The sequence below is a fragment of the Populus trichocarpa genome, chromosome 18 (assembly GCF_000002775.5).
Source record: "Populus trichocarpa isolate Nisqually-1 chromosome 18, P.trichocarpa_v4.1, whole genome shotgun sequence".
Lineage (NCBI taxonomy): Eukaryota > Viridiplantae > Streptophyta > Magnoliopsida > Malpighiales > Salicaceae > Populus > Populus trichocarpa.
In genome coordinates this window covers 15,657,487-15,677,438 of record NC_037302.2, presented here as the reverse complement: position 1 = coordinate 15,677,438, position 19,952 = coordinate 15,657,487, and the positions used below count along the sequence as shown (strand labels likewise).

Genomic DNA, 19,952 nt, shown 5'->3' with positions numbered 1-19,952 from the left:
TTTTTCAATTTGGTTATGCATCAGTGAAACTCTCATAAGATTCTCTGTCCACTCCTCTGCACCTGGCAATTCTCTTAACTGTTCACCTGCTTTAACCATGCATTGAGAGTTCTCTTGCTGTATTTGGATGGCCATGTCTCTAATCAAGTCATGCATCTTGACATATCTTTCATCATCACCCCATTTCTCAGCACTTTCCAATAGGCAGACTCTTTCAAGTTTATTCAGCATCGAGTGGCCTTTGTTAAATTCTGCCTCCCTACTCTTCAGCCCTTTTATCACTCCCTCGTCAATCAAATAAGCTATCAAATGCTCTCTAGGGATCATGAAGTCTTCCGGGAATAATGCACAGTACAAGAAACATTGTTGCAGTGCTGACTCCTTTAAGTGCATATAACTAAATCTTAATATTTGGAATACCTCCTCATCCATGCCCTCCTGCCGAACTCTTGATTGTTTCAGTTCCTCTAAAGCATTCCTCCACTCACATATATCATCCACTCCCCTCATGGTTCCGGCCATTGTTTTAATTCCTAGAGGCAAACCAGCACATTCTCTTGCCATAGATTTTGCAATTTCTTCCACTTCTGAAGGAATACGTCCAAGTATCTTTGTGAACAGAGCCCAAGCTTCTTCCATTGAAAGAGGCTCCACTTTGATTGTCTCCTGGCAGACCATTCGCTGACAAACTTCAAATGATCGAGTTGTAAGAATTAGTTTGCATCCCTTCACTTGGATAGGAATTCCCACCACATCAAAATCAAAACAGTTCCACAAATCATCTAAAATGAGAACCCACCGTTGTTTCTCAATTAATGCTTTTGACATTTTGGCAGCCCTTTTCCTCTCGTTGTCTTCATTTGAAAGATCTAAACGAATGTCTCTTGCAATAAGATTCTGCAATTTATAAACACTAAAATCCTGCGATACCGTGATCCAGTGAACATGAGGAAAAGTGCCAGGTTCTTGTAGAAGCTGATTGTAGATATGTGTGAGCAATGTTGTTTTGCCCACACCCCCCATCCCGTAAATGCCAATACTTGATGAGGCTTCATCATTCATTATCCACGACCAGATAGCATTCTTATTATTTTCAAACTCTCCACCTGTTAGTTCTTCAGTTAGAAACACATCTCGTCCGCTCTCATCGCCATTACGTTGAAGAGCTTCACGAGAGCTATGTCTCACAACAGGCTGACCAGGGTCTCCAACCATGTTGACTAGTGGAGTACGGAGTTGATCATGATATCTTCCATGGGTAAGACATGGTGGATCAGTTGGTTGGGAAGAATCTTCTTGAAGCTCATCGTGATTAACAAGTGGCCTCTCATGAGAACTACCTCTTACAACAGGCTGCCCAGTTACTCCCTCCAGATGTTGCCTTTGTGGTGCCACATTGTCGACTTCAACATGTAAGATAGTAGGTAATGGATCTCCTGGAGTCTCATTTGTGTTGCCTGTAAGCCCTCCAGAAGAGCTAGATCCTGCACCAGGCTGCACAACTCCTCCAGTCCCATTCTCTATATCATCCTCCATTACATTATTGATCTCTTCCAAAAATCTTTCAAGTGCTTGACCCATTGTACCTGGTGCTTGTATCCTTCCTGCATCTCCTGCCAAATTGTCGACTTCATTGTTTTGTTCTTGTGGAGTGGTTAAAATGGAATTTTCATTAAAATTGCTTGAACTTGCTATGGTTTTATGTCTTTTGTTGCCACCATGCACAGCTTGAAAAGCTGCTTCTTGAACGTCTTCAGGCACTTTGTCACAAATTGCAACACCACGCCCTCTGACTTTAGACAAATGCAATTTGATCCTCGAAACGGAAGTAGCAGCAGCAAATTTATAGCCACAAAATGTACAGTTGAAAGGACCATCATCCAGCTTCTCAACAAAATCCCAAAATGGATCCCTCTGTCTAGCCATTTTCACCGCTTTCTTCTTTGGCCCTTCAAACATCAAATAAAAAATTGTCAAAAGTAAGGCATAAAATGGATGTTGAGTTAATTGGAAAATAAGAACTCAATCTTAAAATGAAAATTTAGAGGAAATCATTATTTTTTAAATAATTAAGCAAAGGAAACACTACAAGATTTAACAGTTTTACCGACAGAATTTTTCCGTCAGTATAAGACACATATTCCGTCGGTAATTAATTTACCGACGGAATCACCGACGGAAATGCTCCGTCGGTGAATCTTTCGTCGATAATTTTTTGTCCATCGGTAAATGGAAATGTTCCGTCGGTGAATCTTTCGTCGGTAATTTTTTGTCCGTCGGTAAATCCGTTGGTAATAAAAAAATAAATTTATCCGTTTCATTTCGTCGGTATATCCCTCGGTAATAATATTTTTTTATTACCAACGGATTTACCGACGGAATTGCCGATGGAATTTCCGTCGGTAATTATTTAAAAACATTTAAAAAAAAAAATCATTTTATAAAATTATAAAATAATTAAATTAACATAAATTAACACTGTATAATATATACTCAAAATGCTTGGAAAAAAGAATAAGAAAATCAACTCAAACAAATTTGCAACAAATAAATTCAACTAAAAAAATTCATATGAAAAAAATGAAGTTGCAATTGCTAAAAATTTAAAAATCCTATAAATAAATCTACTAAAAATTGATCTCATATGAAAAAAAAATCTCACAACAACATTTATACAATTATTAAGAACAAAAACAATTAAAAATAAAATAAAAAAAAATATAGTGAAAAAAATCATGAAAAAAGAAGAAAAAAGAAAAATCTTACCTTAATATAGTTGCAAGTGAAGCTAAGGAGAGAAAAAAAAATTTCGTTAAGCATATTATTTAAAAAAAAAACTAAGAGGATAAAAGAAGAAAGAAGAAGAAGACATACCCAAGCATGGAGGTAAAGAGAAGGAGATGAGGAGAGAAAATAAGAGGAAGAAATAGATAAGAAATGATGTTTTTTACATATAGTGAAGAAGAAGAAGAACAAGAAGAAGTAGAAGAATAAGAAGAAGAAGAAGAAGAAGAAGAATAAGAAATAGGTCTGTCTCTTGTGAAATAAGGGGATTCAGGTTTTTTATTGGGGCGCGTTACCGATGGATAATTGAATATTAATATTTTTTAATTATTCCGTATGTAATTCCATCAGTAATATTTAATTTAAATTTTTAATTTCGTAAATTTTTTTCAGAAACCGCCAAAACATTACCGACGATTTTTCAATCTGTCGGTGATTCCGTCTGTAATATTTAAATGAAAATCTTAAATTAATTGAATTTTTTCAGAAAACCACCAAATAACACCGACGACTTTTCAATCCGTTGGTGATTTTGTCCGTAAAGAACAACAATTAACAGTGCAATTGGAAAGTGAACAGTTCTGGAGCTCTCTGGAAAATACCGACGGAAAATTCCGTCGGCGATTCCCTTTGTAATTGACATGATGAATAGTGTTCACAGTTTACCAACAAATTTACCGACGGAATAAATTCCGTCGGTAATTCCGTTGGTAAAAATGACACGTCATTATTTTTTTTTGCTTTGTTTTAATTTTTTTTCCCTCGGTATTTCCGTTTGTATTTATCAATTTTCTGGTAGTGAAAAGAGTGCATACATCAATCTTACAAAGCAATGCCCTTCAAAGAAAGAAGCCTAGAAGCAAAGGCAGCAAGAACAAATCCTACAGTTTGTCAACAACTAGAAAATTGTTAGTTATTAAACTTGTTTATCAAGATTAAGTGTATTGAAGTTAGTTCAATGAATAATCATCCATGTTAGAAATACTATGAATCTAGAAATACTATGAATCTAGAGTAAGTATTGAAGAGTCTAATATTAATAAGGTACTTTAAATATTGTAAAAGACATTTTATAATGTCTATATATATTGTATGGATTTGATAATGAAAGGTGTGAGAGTACCATTGTTTAGTGTATTATATTCCATCAAATTGTGTGAGTAGTGATCCCTTCTATGTTTTATCATTGTTTTTCCAACAAAAACATCCTAGCCTTAAGTGTGTTAACAAAATAAACTGAATCTGTATAATTAAATCAATCATTACAAATTCTAAAATTAAATAGGCAGGCACTTAATGATATATTTTCCTACAGAGATGTTATTTAAGCAGATTAAAAATTATAACAAATATTGAATAATTTAAATAATTGTCAGAAAAGCAATTTAAAATAAAAATTTAGAAGAAATTCTACTTGTTTTTAAGATAAGTAGTCGAAGTTGATGGCAATATGAACATGTAAGAAGAAAGCTATGATATGAGTTTTGAGTTCTAAAATAGATTAGAGTAGGATTTACCTTGCAAGCAAGAAAGATACAGATCAAGAACTCAAAAAGAGAATTTGGTGAGGGAAATTAGGAAATCAATGGTACACTGAGAGAGATCTCTCTCTTAGTGGAAGACTAGCTATTAAAAAATTCACTGCAATTTGGAAGCAACTTTATGTTGTTTTCTTTGGAGAAGTCAATAGATATTGGGAAACAGCAAGTTTATTTTCTGTATGCAAAGACTAGTCTCACTCACTGCCTCCTGGAAACCACCAATGTCACTCTCATGAATCACTTTCTGCTTTATTTATTCACACAAACTATTCAACGTGTTCACATTACACTGCTTCAAATCCTTTAGTCTACTGTTGTTAGATATCAAAATGTGAATCTTTCTGTGGTTTTGGAGTTCGATCTAATTAAGATTATCATTGAAGGGTGAACGAAGAATCCCACACAAGATCACAGATCGTGATCGTCAAGTTGGATGTCAACACGCCAATAAACAAGACATGAAAGCTAAGGTAGGACAAGTGCTCGTTCGAGAATCACCAGTTTGGCCGTCGCTGTGACTTTACTTCTATGCATAGCTGTGACTTTTAAATGTTCTGTGATATTTTAAAAACTAATATCTCAGCCCATTCCATGTTTTATTTCCAGAAGCTATAAACTTTTTAGAAATCATATTCACAGCTGAAAGTGATAGCCAAACTTTTCCAAAAAGGCCTTTATTCTCCAAAGCAAATATTCTATGAATTGAATTAAATGAAAGGTTACTCTTAGAGGACATGGCAAACTACATAATAAATACACTTCGACAAAAGGCTCGGGCAGTATAATTGAATGGAAGAGCCACCCCTAACTGCATGCGCAAAAAAAAACAATACACTCATTGCCATGCTTATGCAGTATGACGTGTATTTGTCCAGGTAATCATGGGATGGTAGAAATTTCATATTGCATCCTTTAACTTTAAATTTGCCTGAATCAATGACAGAACTGGGATCATCAGCTTGTGTTGAATTTCATATTAAATATCTTGATCTCCTGATGTCTTAAGCAAGGTGTTCCAAGTAGTCAGGAGAGCATGGATACAGATGATTTATTTTTTCATCCATCCTGCTGCCAAGAGATTAACTTAAATTCTTTAATTTATTTAAGAAATAAAACCATTTAAAGTCCAATATTATTCCTGCATACATCACAAAGCTGGTATAAGATCACGATATATAGGTAATAACCCGATTAAGAATCCTCCAATCTGTGTTGAGAAGACAGAGAAGGAGAGGGAGGGAGCGAGAGAAAGACTGAGAGAAGAGAGGGAATCCACAGCAGGAATTAACAATTGTTCTCATTCATTTTTTGCTTGCCCATTCTGTTACAACTGCCACAATATATAGGCAGAGCAGAAGATGGTGCTGACTTGACAACCTTCCCAGTAATGAGAATTACAATTGATTGAAACGGTCCGCATAAGTAACGGCTTAACAACAGCTTAGTACGGTGTGTTTTTTCTGTTGGGGATTCCGACTCCCCTAGCACAGACCGGTGGTGTTCTGATAGTTGCTCAAAGGAGGCTAAGCACACTGGGACACAATATTTAACGTGGTTCAACAAAACGGCCTACATCCACGGAAGAGATCAATATTATTAGAGATAGAGAAAGGATTACAACACAATACATGGAGGAGGAGGATCACTTCACTCAAACTCAACTCCCAGCTCTCTTGTTGCACTTGCAGCTGCTGCCCTTGCAGCCCTTCACTTTTTCTCTTGGTTTCTCTACTGCACTCTCTACACTCTCTCTCTCTCGGTGCCCTTTTATAGGCAACAATGGTGCCACAACTCCAGCTCTTCTTCAACAAAGGTGGCTGCACATGGGTTGCACCATTTTGTCAATGGTTGGTGCAACCACCATTGACAATGACAACCCTCTCTTCTTAGGGTAGGTTGCACAAGTCATTGCCCATTAATGGCAAATCCCAACAATCACCCCCTTTGACATTTATATGGGCAATTGTCCTCTTGCTTCTTCAGCACAAGCTTGCATCCTGCAGCTCTTCCAAGTTTACTATTCTGAGAGCGTCTTTGGCCAAGTTTACAGGTACTTGCCACACCTTTCAATCACCAGAGTTACCAAAGCACACCTTTTCTCACACAAAAGGATCACTATAACCAAATGGTCTGCCACTTCACATCTGAAGAGTGTTAACGCTTGTCTCTGGGACACAACATTCCCCTTCGAGTGTATCAACCATGCTCGGTCCGGAATGATTTATCAAGCCTTACAGCAAGGGTTACAACACCCCCTCAAATGGAAATTTCTATTCCTAAGTGTGACAGTCATTATCTGAGTATCTGAATATGATCACGAGCTCACCACTCTTCCAAGAGTCTACTCATCCAGGAGTTGCATCTGCCCTCTGTTCCACCCTAGGAATCACGTCTTACTTCTCCATGAGTCTCTCGCTCTTAGTTCTAAGAGTCCAGGTAGCTCTTCACCTTTACCTATGGAAACAACCCATTAAAGGTTGATCCATATATGTCTTGATACTCTGAGTATTACAATGCCTCCACCTTGACAAGAGTCAACTTGTTCCAAGAACCTGCGCATGCCCTCTGCTCATTCCTAGCAGTCGCGTCTTAATGCTCCACAAGTCACCCACTTATTGTCCAAAGCAAATGTCTTCTAGCTCATTGATCTTTAGCATGGGGGCAATATCCATGAAAGTCAATCCTGCATTTGTCTTCATACTCATCATAGCCACTTCATTAACTATACACCTGTCCACTTATATCCAACCATCACATTGGCTCTGGGGCGTTCTGAACTTGGGCTCCTTTCATGGCCCACACACCTTCTCTAAGGTGTCTTCGCCCGTTGTCATGGGGCGGTCTGAATTTGGGCTCATATTGTGGCCCAACCTTCTCTCTAAAGTGTCTTCGCCTGTTGTCATAAGGCGGTCTGAACTGGGGCTCCTATCATGGCCCTTACACCTCCTCTAAGGTGTCTTCGCCTTTCATAGGCGGTCGCATCCTCCTTCAGCTGAGATGCTTCAAAGTGGCTCCACAATTCTCTACCACCATGTGGACTATGGGAGAGATAATTGTGCGCTGACATGGCATGCTGACTGTGCGTGATGACGTCATCCTTACATCAGGCTGACGTCATCCCTGGCATGCCTACTGTGCATGCTGATGTCACAATTACATCATGATGACGTCATCAATATCCGGGTCAGTCACATAGGTCGGGTCAACTGGTATTCAGGTCGAGTCAGCCCATCCGGGCGAAGAAGACGCGTGTGACGCGTGGCGCGCGTCTGTGCGCATGGCCAGCAACCTCGCCGGCGTGTGATGGCGCGTGGGGACGTTTCTGACGTCCGATTTCGACGCTGTTTTCGCCAGTGGCTTCGTCTCTTCCTCCTCTACACAGTGGTATGGTCAAAACATAATTTTGACAACTTTCATTTTTTAGTAAAAATCAAACATCACTTTAAACCATGTGCTCTGATACCAATTGTTGGGGATTCCGACTCCCCTAGCGTGGACCGGTGGTGTTCTGATAGTTGCTCATAGGAGGCTAAGCACACTGGGACACAATATTTAACGTGGTTCGGCAAAACCGTCTATATCCACGGGAGAGATCAATATTATTAGAGATAGAGAAAGGATTACAACACAATACATAGAGGAGATGGATCACTTCACTCAAACTCAACTCCCAGCTCTCTTGCTGCACTTGCAGCTGCTGCCCTTGCAGCCCTTCACTTTCTCTCTTGGTTTCTCTACTGCACTCTCTACACTCTCTCTCTCGATGCCTTTTTATAGGCAACAATGGTGCCGCAGCTCCAGCTCTTCTTCAACAAAGGTGGCTGCACATGGGTTGCACCATTTTGTCAATGGTTGGTGCAACTACCATTGACAATGGCAACCCTCTCTTCTTAGGGTAGGTTGCACAAGTCATTGCCGCAAATCCCAACATTGTCATGAAATCAGTGGCAATTAAAAGTTATCCCTCCTCCACCATTGTTAATTCCTGAGATATTACAGCATCCCTTCATGTGTTGAAATCTGAAGGCCTTTAAGATGGATCATTATTTCTTCTCAGAAAAAAAAAGGGGATTATTTCTTATCCATAATTGAAGAAAACGTGTGCTGCACATTTTTTTGCGAAAGCAAAATGCATTTATCAGATCGAACATCTGCAATTATCATGACAGTGATGTTGCCGAGGAGCAATTCGGCTCGCTAATGACAGCATGGATTATCCTTGAAGAAACCAACACGCAGCCCTGCCACCACCAACACATACACCAGATAGCTACTGAACATTGCGTTTTCCCCTGTTTTTCAGACTTGTGCGCATTGTTAAATACTCTGTTTATAGCCTTTAACCAATCTAGGAGAATCAACATACTAAAGAATTCATGACGGATAGATCTCTGGACACTTAGCTCCTGCAATAGCAATTTCCACATGCATATCAAATATTTTATAGCAAGTTTCTACACAGTAATTGTCAATAATCGTAAATCAATCATATGGATAGCAGAACATACCCCTCACTGTCTTGAGTATGGGACCTAAAACGGGTTTTGCGATTTGCCACTTGCGGGCTGGCCCTAGGCTGAAGCATCCTCTTGCGATGCTGGACTCAATAGTTAAATTCTTCTCTTTCCCTTTCAGTTGCAATTTCACCTTCTGCACGTCCACCAGCAGATTCTTTTCCATATGCCTCCAAAACCTAGGTGCAGTATCAAGTTAGAAAGCACCAAAGAAAAAGAAAAAAGAAGAGGGAGTACCTGCATGAATGTGTTTCTAAATATAGAACTTCTCCCTTGTTCAAACGTGGAGAGGTATAGAGAGACTTTTTCAGACCCTTGTCAGCAACAATACTAATGCTGTATTTTATACTGATACCTTATGCAGGCATCAAAATTGAAACATTAATCATTTTACTGACAGATAAGTCAAGAAATACGAGAGTTAGTGTACAACAGCAGCAACAAGAAAATTGGAATGGTCACGAAATAGCAGTATGTTAATGACTTAGAACTAATAAATTAAATGAACTGATACATATTTTATTTGTCTTAGAAGCATGCACTATGTAATCATCCTTGGATAATACTGGCAATTAAAAGTTCTGACCCCAATGCGTCCTTGGAATTTCCCTAGACAATCAATATCTTGTGGTCAAACAAACAACAAATCAGTTGAAGTGATGGGGAGTCCACAGCTCAAAAGCCAAACGGATCTGCAAGTTACAGTGTGCCAGATGGGAAGCAATGTCAGAGCCCTCTCTAACAAGGAAGGAGATAGTTTTATCCATGCTAGCTGCGGACCCCAGTATTGAAGCATGTTATTTCTGGCCAAGTGATTTTCTTCGGAGTTTCTATCTTCATTAATTCATTAGACTCGAGGACTTAAAGCAGTGTAATGTGAACTCGTCGAATAAATAAAGCAGAAAGTGACATGAAGTTTGCATGGTGGTTTCCATGAGAGTAATCATTGCATACAAGACAAAGATAGCACAAGGGATTTGCACCTCTGTTTTATTTCTTTAGAGTAAAAAAACATGAAGTTGCTTGCAAATTGCAATGACTTTAATAGCTAGTCTTCCTCTAAGCCTAATTTCTTATTGATTCCCTAATTTCCCTCACCAAATCTCTTAAGCCTTTCTCATGATCTGTGCTTCCTTATCATTCAATTCTAAACCTCCCAAAACTTTCAGATAAAGGCTGGTTAAATTCGCGCAATCAAACTAATAAGAATCAGACTGTATGAAGAAACCCTTATTCAGGCAATGTAAAAAGGTTTGAAACTTTTTAGGGAAGCTAATGGAAATTCCATTGGTTGTTAGAACCATACTATTCACAACTCGAATATGTCGATTCATTGAAGATTACAAGCAACTCAAACACATAATTTATAACAGATGGTATGAGTCGGAATGCTGAGGCTAGAGTCCATGGAAGGCAGAATTTAAAACCTTTCCTTTGGCAAATCTTTCTATTCGAAACTCAAACCAATTATAAATTAAATTTTCATAATAGAAAGGGAAGTGACAACAGTGATTTCCATATTGTTGGGATTATTACTTTTTTTATATTATTATTAAAGCCAGGAGATCTGGTAGTTGAAGATAGCTTATGTTAATAACTTGGTATTTTTCATTTGTTTTAGAAGCATGCAGTATGTAGTCATCCTTGGATAATACTGGCAATTAAAATTCCTGACTCCAACGCATCCTTGGAATTTTCCATCAGGTGAATGTATTCCCATCAGCTTAAAAATCAATCTCTGCCTTTTACTCCCAATACTTGCATATCCAAACCTGAAGGAAGAGGAGGAGGCGGAAGAGAGAGGGGGCAAAGAAAACGACACCGCCTTCTTCCTCTTCGAGGATGCGGGGTTTCTCGGTGCCTGGTTTCCAGAATTGCTGTGACATATTTTTTTTTTAATTTTTGAATACAATAAATAAATAAATGTAAATCAGTTCAATATAATTCTTTCCCAATATTACAACTAATAATGATTTTTCTAAATATATTTACCAAGAAAATATGTAATAAGGCGATTGTTATGCAATTCTATCCGTCATAGGGAGATTCAGATTCCTAAATCAGACTTTTTCACCGTACACAAATAACCATCTTTCGAAACAAATCTTGAATCTAGTGGGGAAAAAAAATATCTTTAACAAAAAAAAATCATAAAAACAAAATCACATATAAATTCTTCATTGTAAATTTTCATTTGTTTCAAATATTAGGGACCCAATTGATGAATTTTGTTTTACCTTGCTCTTCTTGATGATGTCTTGGCTGATGTTGTTTTTTCATATTAGCTGAAAATCCACCTGGAATCTAATATATGTATTAAGAGTTTGTTTTGGTAAAGTAATGCCAAGTGATCATTTTCAAAAGTATTTTTTAATTAATATTAAAATAATTATTTTAGATTTTTTATTTTTGATATTAGTATATTAAAACTATTAAAAATAAATCTAACAAAAATAATTAATTTTTTACATTACTAATCAAAATAAGAATTTGGAAGCTGGAATAAGAAAACTCAAGACAAAGAATTTTTATTTGTGTTAATTTGGCTTGCATATGTGAACTATCTATGCAACAAGTATTTACGAGTTAATTTGTGGGATAAATTAACTGCAATGTATTATTAAAATGGATCTATTTATTAAAGATAAGAAATCATCTCGATATATAACAAATTTGTTAAAAATTTAGAATTTGTTGTAATTAACTAAGTTCTAAAACCATCTACTTTGAATACCTTTTTTTCTTTTCAGTTTAGGGTACTTTCATATAATTATCCACAAGATTATCATTTTATAGCTAATAATGTCAGCCTACAAGGATTCCAGCAGCACTTGTAATGTTGATGAAGATTTTATTTAGGTGCTGTGAACTGGTAGGAAGCATAAGAAATTAAGGGTACCATTAGTCCACCTTCTGTGCACTAATTTGGCCTCAGCATCGTCACCTGCTGCACCCATGGCTACTTGCAGTGGGAAGTGGTCTGGCCAGGGGTGAGCCATTTTTGGATGTGGTGCCTTCAACTCATAGTGATTCACATCTTCATGTCTGCACAAAAATGAAGAGGGGAAAACTTCAACAACGAAGATCAAAAGAGAAGACACCAAAGCATTGATGCATGAAAGTGTCAAGTTTGGTGAGAAACTCATCTGTTTATGAGGTGTGGTTGGTGGGTTCGATTTGGTAAGATCACATATGAGAAACTCATATGTATTTTAAATAGACTATGGGATCAAAATCATAAAAATAAAAGAAAATTGACTTAAAATTCAAAATAACACAAAAAAAATCCAATAAAAACAAGGAAAATTTACATCAACCACTTCTTCAAGGCTCTCGTTTTATATTAGTGAAATGGGAAAAAAATTACCAGTGAACAACGTAATCTTCCCTAGCAACTCATTGTATCCATGAAAAGGATACTGTGAAATGAAGTGTGTTTTGGACTGATGAGATACATTGAACGTAATCTTCCCTAGCAACTCATTGTATCCAGAGAACATCTTGCAAAGGCCTAACTTGCATTTTCCACCTCAGCCATAAAATTATATGTCGACCATTCCAAGACTACCCTTGCTTATTTGGGCTCTCTATTTCAAGCCGCGATGGGAATGAGAAAAATCCCAGAAGGATATTGCTTGACCTTTCGTCCCATACTTTACACGACCTGATTAGATTATCCCAAATCACTAATTAAATAACTAATCTCAGTCTTCTAATAATAATTCATATGAATTACAAATAAAAAATGATCCAATAATGAAAAAAAAACTAAATCTCCAATATATTATCATGAATTTCATAACCATACCAAAATCTTAATGAAAAAAATGTTAAAGTTTATTTATTTAATTCATTGTTTTATTTAATTATTTATTTTATGTTGATTTAGTCATAATGGACCTAGTCTTTAGGAATGCGTTTAGGTGGCTAAGAGAGTGGTGATTGTGTTGCTAGAATCATGGGTTAGTGGGGTAATGGTGATGTGGGTTAGTGGGTTCATTATGCACTATGTAATGCCTATTTATAGGCTCTTTATCATTAATTGAATTATCTAGTAGAGTTTTATTTTATTATCAGTGGTATCAGAGCCTTACCCAACATCCCTAATATCCCTACCCGTGAGCAACCTGCGAAAAAAAGCCAAAAAACACCCAAAATCCCTTTCACTTCATTTTGTAAGCAGACGAGAGAGAGAGAGCCAAAATAATTCAACTTTGGTAGACGAGAGATCGAACCAAAATCCAAAATTCACAAACCCAATTCTAATTTCTGCAATCTCCATCGTGTGCAGCTGAGAGTAACGAGAGTATCAAAATTTCAGTCATTTTCTTCTCCAATTTCCATCGTGAGCAGCCGAGAGAAACCCACCCAAATTACAGAAATCAGTTCCTGCCGTTTTCATCGTGAGCAAAGAGAGAAACCCAGCTATTTGTTTTTCTCAAATCGTGACCAGACGAGAGAATCCAATTTTTCAACCATTTTCTTCATCCATTTTTCAGAAGCACAAGTACATCGATGGCAGAATCAACCTTTGTTCAAGCAGCCATTCCACGTTTTGATGGTCACTATGACCATTGGAGCATGCTAATGGAGAATTTCCTTCGGTCCAAGGAGTATTGGCCGATTGTTGAAGCTGGAATTGAAGAACCTGCAGTGACTGTCGTCTTGACCGAGACTCAAAAAACAGAGTTGGAAGGGAGAAGGCTGAAGGATTTGAAGGCGAAAAATTATCTGTTTCAAGCCATCGATCGTCCCATTTTGGAAACAATTCTTAGCAAAGAAACTTCCAAAGACATATGGGACTCCATGAAGCTGAAATATCAAGGATCGACAAGGGTGAAACGTGCACAACTTCAGGCCTTGCGACGGGATTTTGAGACTTTGCAGATGCAAATTGGGGAACCAGTCACAAATTATTGTGCCAGGACGATGGAGATATGCAATAAAATGAGGTTTCACGGTGAGAAGATGGATGATAATGTGATTGTTGAAAAAATATTGCGTTCATTGTCACCCAAATTTGATTACGTAGCTTGTTCAATTGAAGAGTCCCGGGATGTTGAAAAACTCTCCATTGATGAGCTGCAAAGCTCTTTGCTTGTGCATGAGCAGAAAATGATTCGGGGCTCACATACTAATGAGCAGGCCCTGAAAGCTACAAATTATTCTCATTCCTCAAATTTCCGAGGAAGAGGCAGAGGGAGAGGTAGAGATGGGAACCGAGACAGGGGAGATGGTTATAGAAACCAGTTTAGGGCTGTTGATAATTTTGGCAGAGGCAGGGGGAATTTTAGGGGTGTTGAGGGGAACAGAGGCAATTATAGGGGTGTTGAGGGACAAAATAGAGGCAAAGGTGACAAGTCCAAAGTTGAATGCTTTAGATGTCATAAATTTGGGCATTACCGATCTGAGTGTTATGCCAGGATACACAATGACAAAGCTGAGATGTCACATTTTGCCGAGAGAAGGGAAGAAGAAACTCTGCTAATGGCTGTGGAGACAACCCAGAAGCTGAAGCAGGGGTCTCGGGAGCAGCAGCAGGGGTCTGAAATTTGGTTTGTGGATACGGGCTGCAGCAATCATATGTGTGGGTGTAAGTCTTCCTTTATTTATTTAAATGAAGATTTTAATTCGACAGTAAGCTTTGGTGATAACTCTACTGTGAATGCTTTAGGAAAGGGTGATATTGAGATTAGGACCAAGAATGGTTTTGTAGAAACAATTTCTGATGTGCTTTATGTGCCCGATTTAAAAAGCAATTTATTGAGTGCTGGTCAATTGCAAGAGAAGGGGTATGAGATAACTATAAAGAATGGTATTTGTGAAATTTATGATCCTTTGAGAGGGTCAATTGCAGTAGTGAAAATGAGCTCAAATAGGCTGTTTCCTTTAGAAATTGTGATATCACAGCCCTGTTTTATTGCTGAAACTGAGAATCCAACATGGCTTTGGCATTTCCGTTATGGCCATTTGAATTTTAGTGGCCTAAAAACTCTTCAGCAGAAGAATATGGTAAAAGGTCTTCCTGAAATTGATATTCCTTCACAAATATGTGAAGATTGTGTTGTTAGCAAACAACATCGTTCTCCATTCCCGCAAGGCAAATCGTGGAGAGCAAAACATGCTCTTGAATTGGTGCACTCGGACATTTGTGGACCGATTAGTCCATCTTCAAATGGAGGTAAAAAGTATCTAATCACCTTCATTGACGATTTTACTCGGAAGACATGGGTTTATTTTTTACAGCACAAGGCGGAAGCTTTTTATGTATTTCAAAGCTTTAAAGCTAAAGCTGAAAATGAGGCAGGGAAGCTCATTAAGACTCTCCGAACAGACCGTGGTGGTGAATTTTGTTCAACTGAATTTGATGTTTTTTGTGGAGAGCATGGCATTCGCAAGGAATTAACAGCTAGTTATACACCACAGCAGAATGGTGTATCCGAAAGAAAAAACAGAACAATTCTCAACATGGTGAGGAGCTTGCTAGCTAGAGGAAAAATCCCAAAGGAATTTTGGCCGGAAGCAGTGAATTGGAGTATTCATGTGCTGAATAGAAGCCCTACTTTTTCAGTCCAGAACATGACACCTGAAGAAGCATGGAGTGGGAGGAAACCCAATGTTGAGTATTTCAGAATTTTTGGGTGCATAGCCTATGCACATGTCTCGGATGAGAAGAGAAAGAAGCTAGATGATAAGGGTGAAAAGTGTGTGTTTCTCGGCATGAGTGAGTGCTCCAAGGCCTATAAATTGTACAATCCTCTTACAAAAAGGATTGTGACCAGCCGTGATGTTGTGTTTGATGAAGTGCAAACTTGGGATTGGGATAGGCAGCAGCCTATGCATGCTGATTTTGAAATAGATGCAGTTTTGGGGCCAGCAGCAGCAGCCATTTTGCAGCAGCCTTGCTCAGAAACAGCTGCTGAAATTCACTCAACAACAGGAGCAGCTGCTGGAAATTTCCCACCCACGGCAGTAGCTCCTGTTGCAACAGCTCCACCTTGTCCTCGTATCCGTAAAAGGCCTACTTGGATGGAAGATTATGAGGTAAATGGAATTGAAGATCCAATTACCTATTTTGCTTTGTTTGCAGATTGTGATCCCATGACCTTTGAAAGTGCTGTCAAAGAAGAAAAATGGAGGCAAGCAATGGATGATGAGATCGATGCTATTGAAAGAAATGATACTTGGGAGTTGATTGATCTTCCACCAGGACAAAAATCCATTGGCGTAAAATGGGTTTTCAAAACCAAATTAAAGGCAAATGGTGAAGTTGATAAGTATAAGGCAAGATTGGTAGTCAAGGGGTATAAGCAAGAGTATGGAATTGATTATACGGAGGTCTTTGCTCCTGTTGCAAGACATGATACAATTCGGTTGATAATTGCATTGGCTGCACAGAATTCATGGCCTATTTTCCAGCTTGATGTCAAATCGGCATTCTTGCATGGAAACTTGGAGGAGCAGGTATTTGTTGATCAACCTCTTGGTCATATTAAGATCGGATATGAGCATAAAGTATATCATTTGAAAAAGGCTCTTTATGGTTTAAAACAAGCTCCACGAGCTTGGTATAGTCGTATTGAGTCTTATTTCTTAAGAGAAGGATTTCATAAGTGTCCATATGAGCATTCATTATTTGTTAAAATTGGAGATGGGGGGAAATTACTTATTGTTTGCTTATATGTTGATGATCTTCTATTTACTGGAAATGATGCTGATATGTTTAAAGATTTCAAGAGTTCTATGATGGTTGAATTTGAAATGTCCGATCTTGGGTTGATGCATTACTTTCTTGGCATAGAGGTGATGCAAACTGTAAATGGCATTTTTATTGGTCAGAAGAAATATGTGCATGATATTCTGGAAAGATTTCAGATGAAGGATTGCAATCCTGTTAGCACTCCAACTGAATTTGGTTTAAAGCTCAACAAAGATCATGGAGGGAAGAAAGTGGACAACACACTTTACAAGCAAATTGTTGGTAGTTTAATGTATTTAACTGCAACAAGACCTGACATTATGTATTCTGTAAGCCTAATCAGCAGGTATATGGAAAATCCCACGGAAATGCACTTGCTTACAGCCAAGAGAATCCTTCGTTACTTGCAAGGAACTAAGGATTTTGGGTTGTTCTACAAGAAAGGAGAAAAGATGGAGCTGGTTGGGTTTACTGACAGTGATTATGCAGGTGATCAAGATGACAGGAGAAGCACCTCGGGATTTGTTTTTATGTTTGGCACAGGTGCAGTTTCGTGGTCTTCAAAAAAGCAACAAATTGTTACTTTATCCACCACCGAAGCTGAATTTATTGCTGCCACAGCTTGTGCTTGTCAAGCTATTTGGATAAGAAGAATCCTTGAAGAATTACAGGTTCAACAAATTGGAGCTACAACGGTATTTTGTGATAACAACTCAGCTATCAAACTCTCCAAAAATCCTGTGTTACATGGGAGAAGCAAACACATTGATGTGAGATACTACTTCTTGCGAGATCTCAGTAATGATGGCATGATCAACCTAGTTTATTGCAGAAGTGAAGATCAAGTTGCAGATATACAAACCAAACCTCTTAAACTTGCTGTATTTATGAAATTGCGCGGTCTACTTGGAATGTGTTCGCGATCAGCAGTAATTAAGAATACTGAAGAAGGATGATTTCTCTTAAACTGTTATCTGCAGATTTCAGTTTAAGGGAGGGTGTTAAAGTTTATTTATTTAATTCATTGTTTTATTTAATTATTTATTTTATGTTGATTTAGTCATAATGGACCTAGTCTTTAGGAATGCGTTTAGGTGGCTAAGAGAGTGGTGATTGTGTTGCTAGAATCATGGGTTAGTGGGGTAATGGTGATGTGGGTTAGTGGGTTCATTATGCACTATGTAATGCCTATTTATAGGCTCTTTATCATTAATTGAATTATCTAGTAGAGTTTTATTTTATTATCAAAAAAAAATTACTAAATATAAATATTTAAAAATAAAAAAATATTGAGCACAAAAATAGAAGTATGGTGTGAAATATTAAAGATTATGGTAAAGATTATTTTTAAAAATATTTTTTATTTAAAAATATATCTAATTTTTTTATACCATCACCATATATCTTAAAAAATAAAAGAAAATATTAATTAAAAAATTAAAACTTTTACTCATAACCAATCAGCATCGAAATGAAGTGTGTTGTGGAATGATGAGATACATTCAACCTTAAAACAGAGGATCACTCCCTCGCAATTATTAATCGGTTGGTTGCAGTTGGAAGTTGGAACCAGTACTGTCAAATTTATCATGACAAGGACAAGAAAATGACACTTCTTCAGGGATGTTTGAAATTAAAATAATGATCGTATTTTTTTTTAATATATTAAAATAATATTTTAATTTTTAAAATAATGATCGATGGTAGTTGGCGGCTTCTTCCACGAACCACTACTGTTAATTTGTCATGCCATGGCTAAGAAAATTCCACATACGCATTGTATGTATTAATTTAGAATAACTTTTTGCACTTTTTTTTTTCATTTTTCATAAATTTCTCACTAGATTTTTTGCTACAGAACATCTTGCAATGGCCAAACATGCATCTCCCATCTACGCTATAAAAAATATTAATTTTTGTCAATTATCTAAAAAGTTTATATAGAGTTTCACTGCATATATTTTTTACACATGAAGAGTTTATAGAAAAAGTTGCAAGTGAATATTTTAGTTAAGACTACACTGATCTTCCTTGATGTTTGATGCTCTTGAAGTGTTAAATAGTCTCATTTCACTTGTTTGATAGTGCAGCATTATTGCACTGTAATATTTAAGATTTTTCACATTCTAAGTTAAATCTTTTTCATCTTTTTCGCTACTGTCAACACATTAAATTTATAATCATGAGCATAAAATTGAGATAATTAGACACAAAAAAAAATTGAAAATAAAGGTATGAAAACTAACCTCTAATAAATTAAAAATATATAAAGATGAAAGAGAAAAAAAATTCAATTTAAAAAAAATAAGCCTAAGATCTAGATCAGATTCAACAAAATAGTGAGAGATAGATTTTTTAAAAAATACAATAAAAAAAGCTCACGAGCTAGGGACCAACCACATAGAAGACAAACTCTAAAAAATAAAAAAGCAAAATTATAAATCAACAAAATAATGAGGGATGAATTTGAAAAAAAAAATACAAAATAAAAGGCTTCAAAACAAAATAATAATAATAAAAAGAATAATGACTAAATTTGATATAAAAATATTTTGAAATCAAATGCCAAAAGATTAAATTGAAAACCAAATTTAATTAGAAAAATAATTAAAAAATAGCAATTAAAAGAATGATAGATATGAAATTGAAGAAAAAAAATTTAAAATAAAATAAAATATATAGCAATTAAAAATATAAAAAATAAATTAAATACAAAAACCAAATAAAAGTACAATTTTTCATTTTTGTAATGAGAAGAGAGACAAAATAAGGAGGAGAAGATAAAAGATGCGGTAGAGGCCAAACCACACATTTATCGCAGACATGCGTAACACCATTGAGAAGATGATGGCGTGCTACTTTGAACGTAATTAAAGTTGTTAAAAATATATTTTTTATATGACATGAAAAATATAATATAAATTTAAATTGTAAAAATAAATTGTAAAATCGTAAAATTTCCCATTCTTTATGCATTTGGTATTTCAATTCATCAAGTGCAGACGACACCAAAGGCAGAAGAACATTCTGGTGTTCTTGACAATTCGACACATTTTTTTTTCTGAGGATTAGGTGAATATGGTTCAGTCTATTAATTCCTTTAGATCAAAAAAACATAAAGTTGCTTGCAAATACAATGCAGAACCAAAACACTATTCATGCGCTTGCATTGTTAGAGGAAATGTACTCACTAAATTTAAACACAATTACTTTAAATTTGTTGAGCCCATATAAGATTGAAAGAAAAAGAATCAAATTAAAAGAAGTGGATAAAATGGGTGGTAATTTAAAGATTAGCATGAAAAGTTCATTTTGGTCCTCATGCTTTTCAAGTTATAAATATTCAATCCCTTAAATTTTTGAAAATACAATTTTAGTCTAAAACTTTATTTTTTTTAGTTTTAGATTTCTAAT

At 36.5% G+C, this 19,952-nt stretch overlaps 1 protein-coding gene across 1 annotated transcript in view; it reads right to left on the bottom strand.

Annotated features, from left to right (window-relative positions):
* Positions 1-19,952, bottom strand: part of LOC18110956 (putative disease resistance protein At4g10780) — a 77,120-nt gene that overhangs the window by 196 nt on the left and 56,972 nt on the right. The window contains 1 exon segment of the mRNA XM_052449260.1: positions 3-1,949. Coding sequence (XP_052305220.1) covers positions 3-1,926 — 1,924 coding nt within the window. The 5' untranslated portion in view covers positions 1,927-1,949.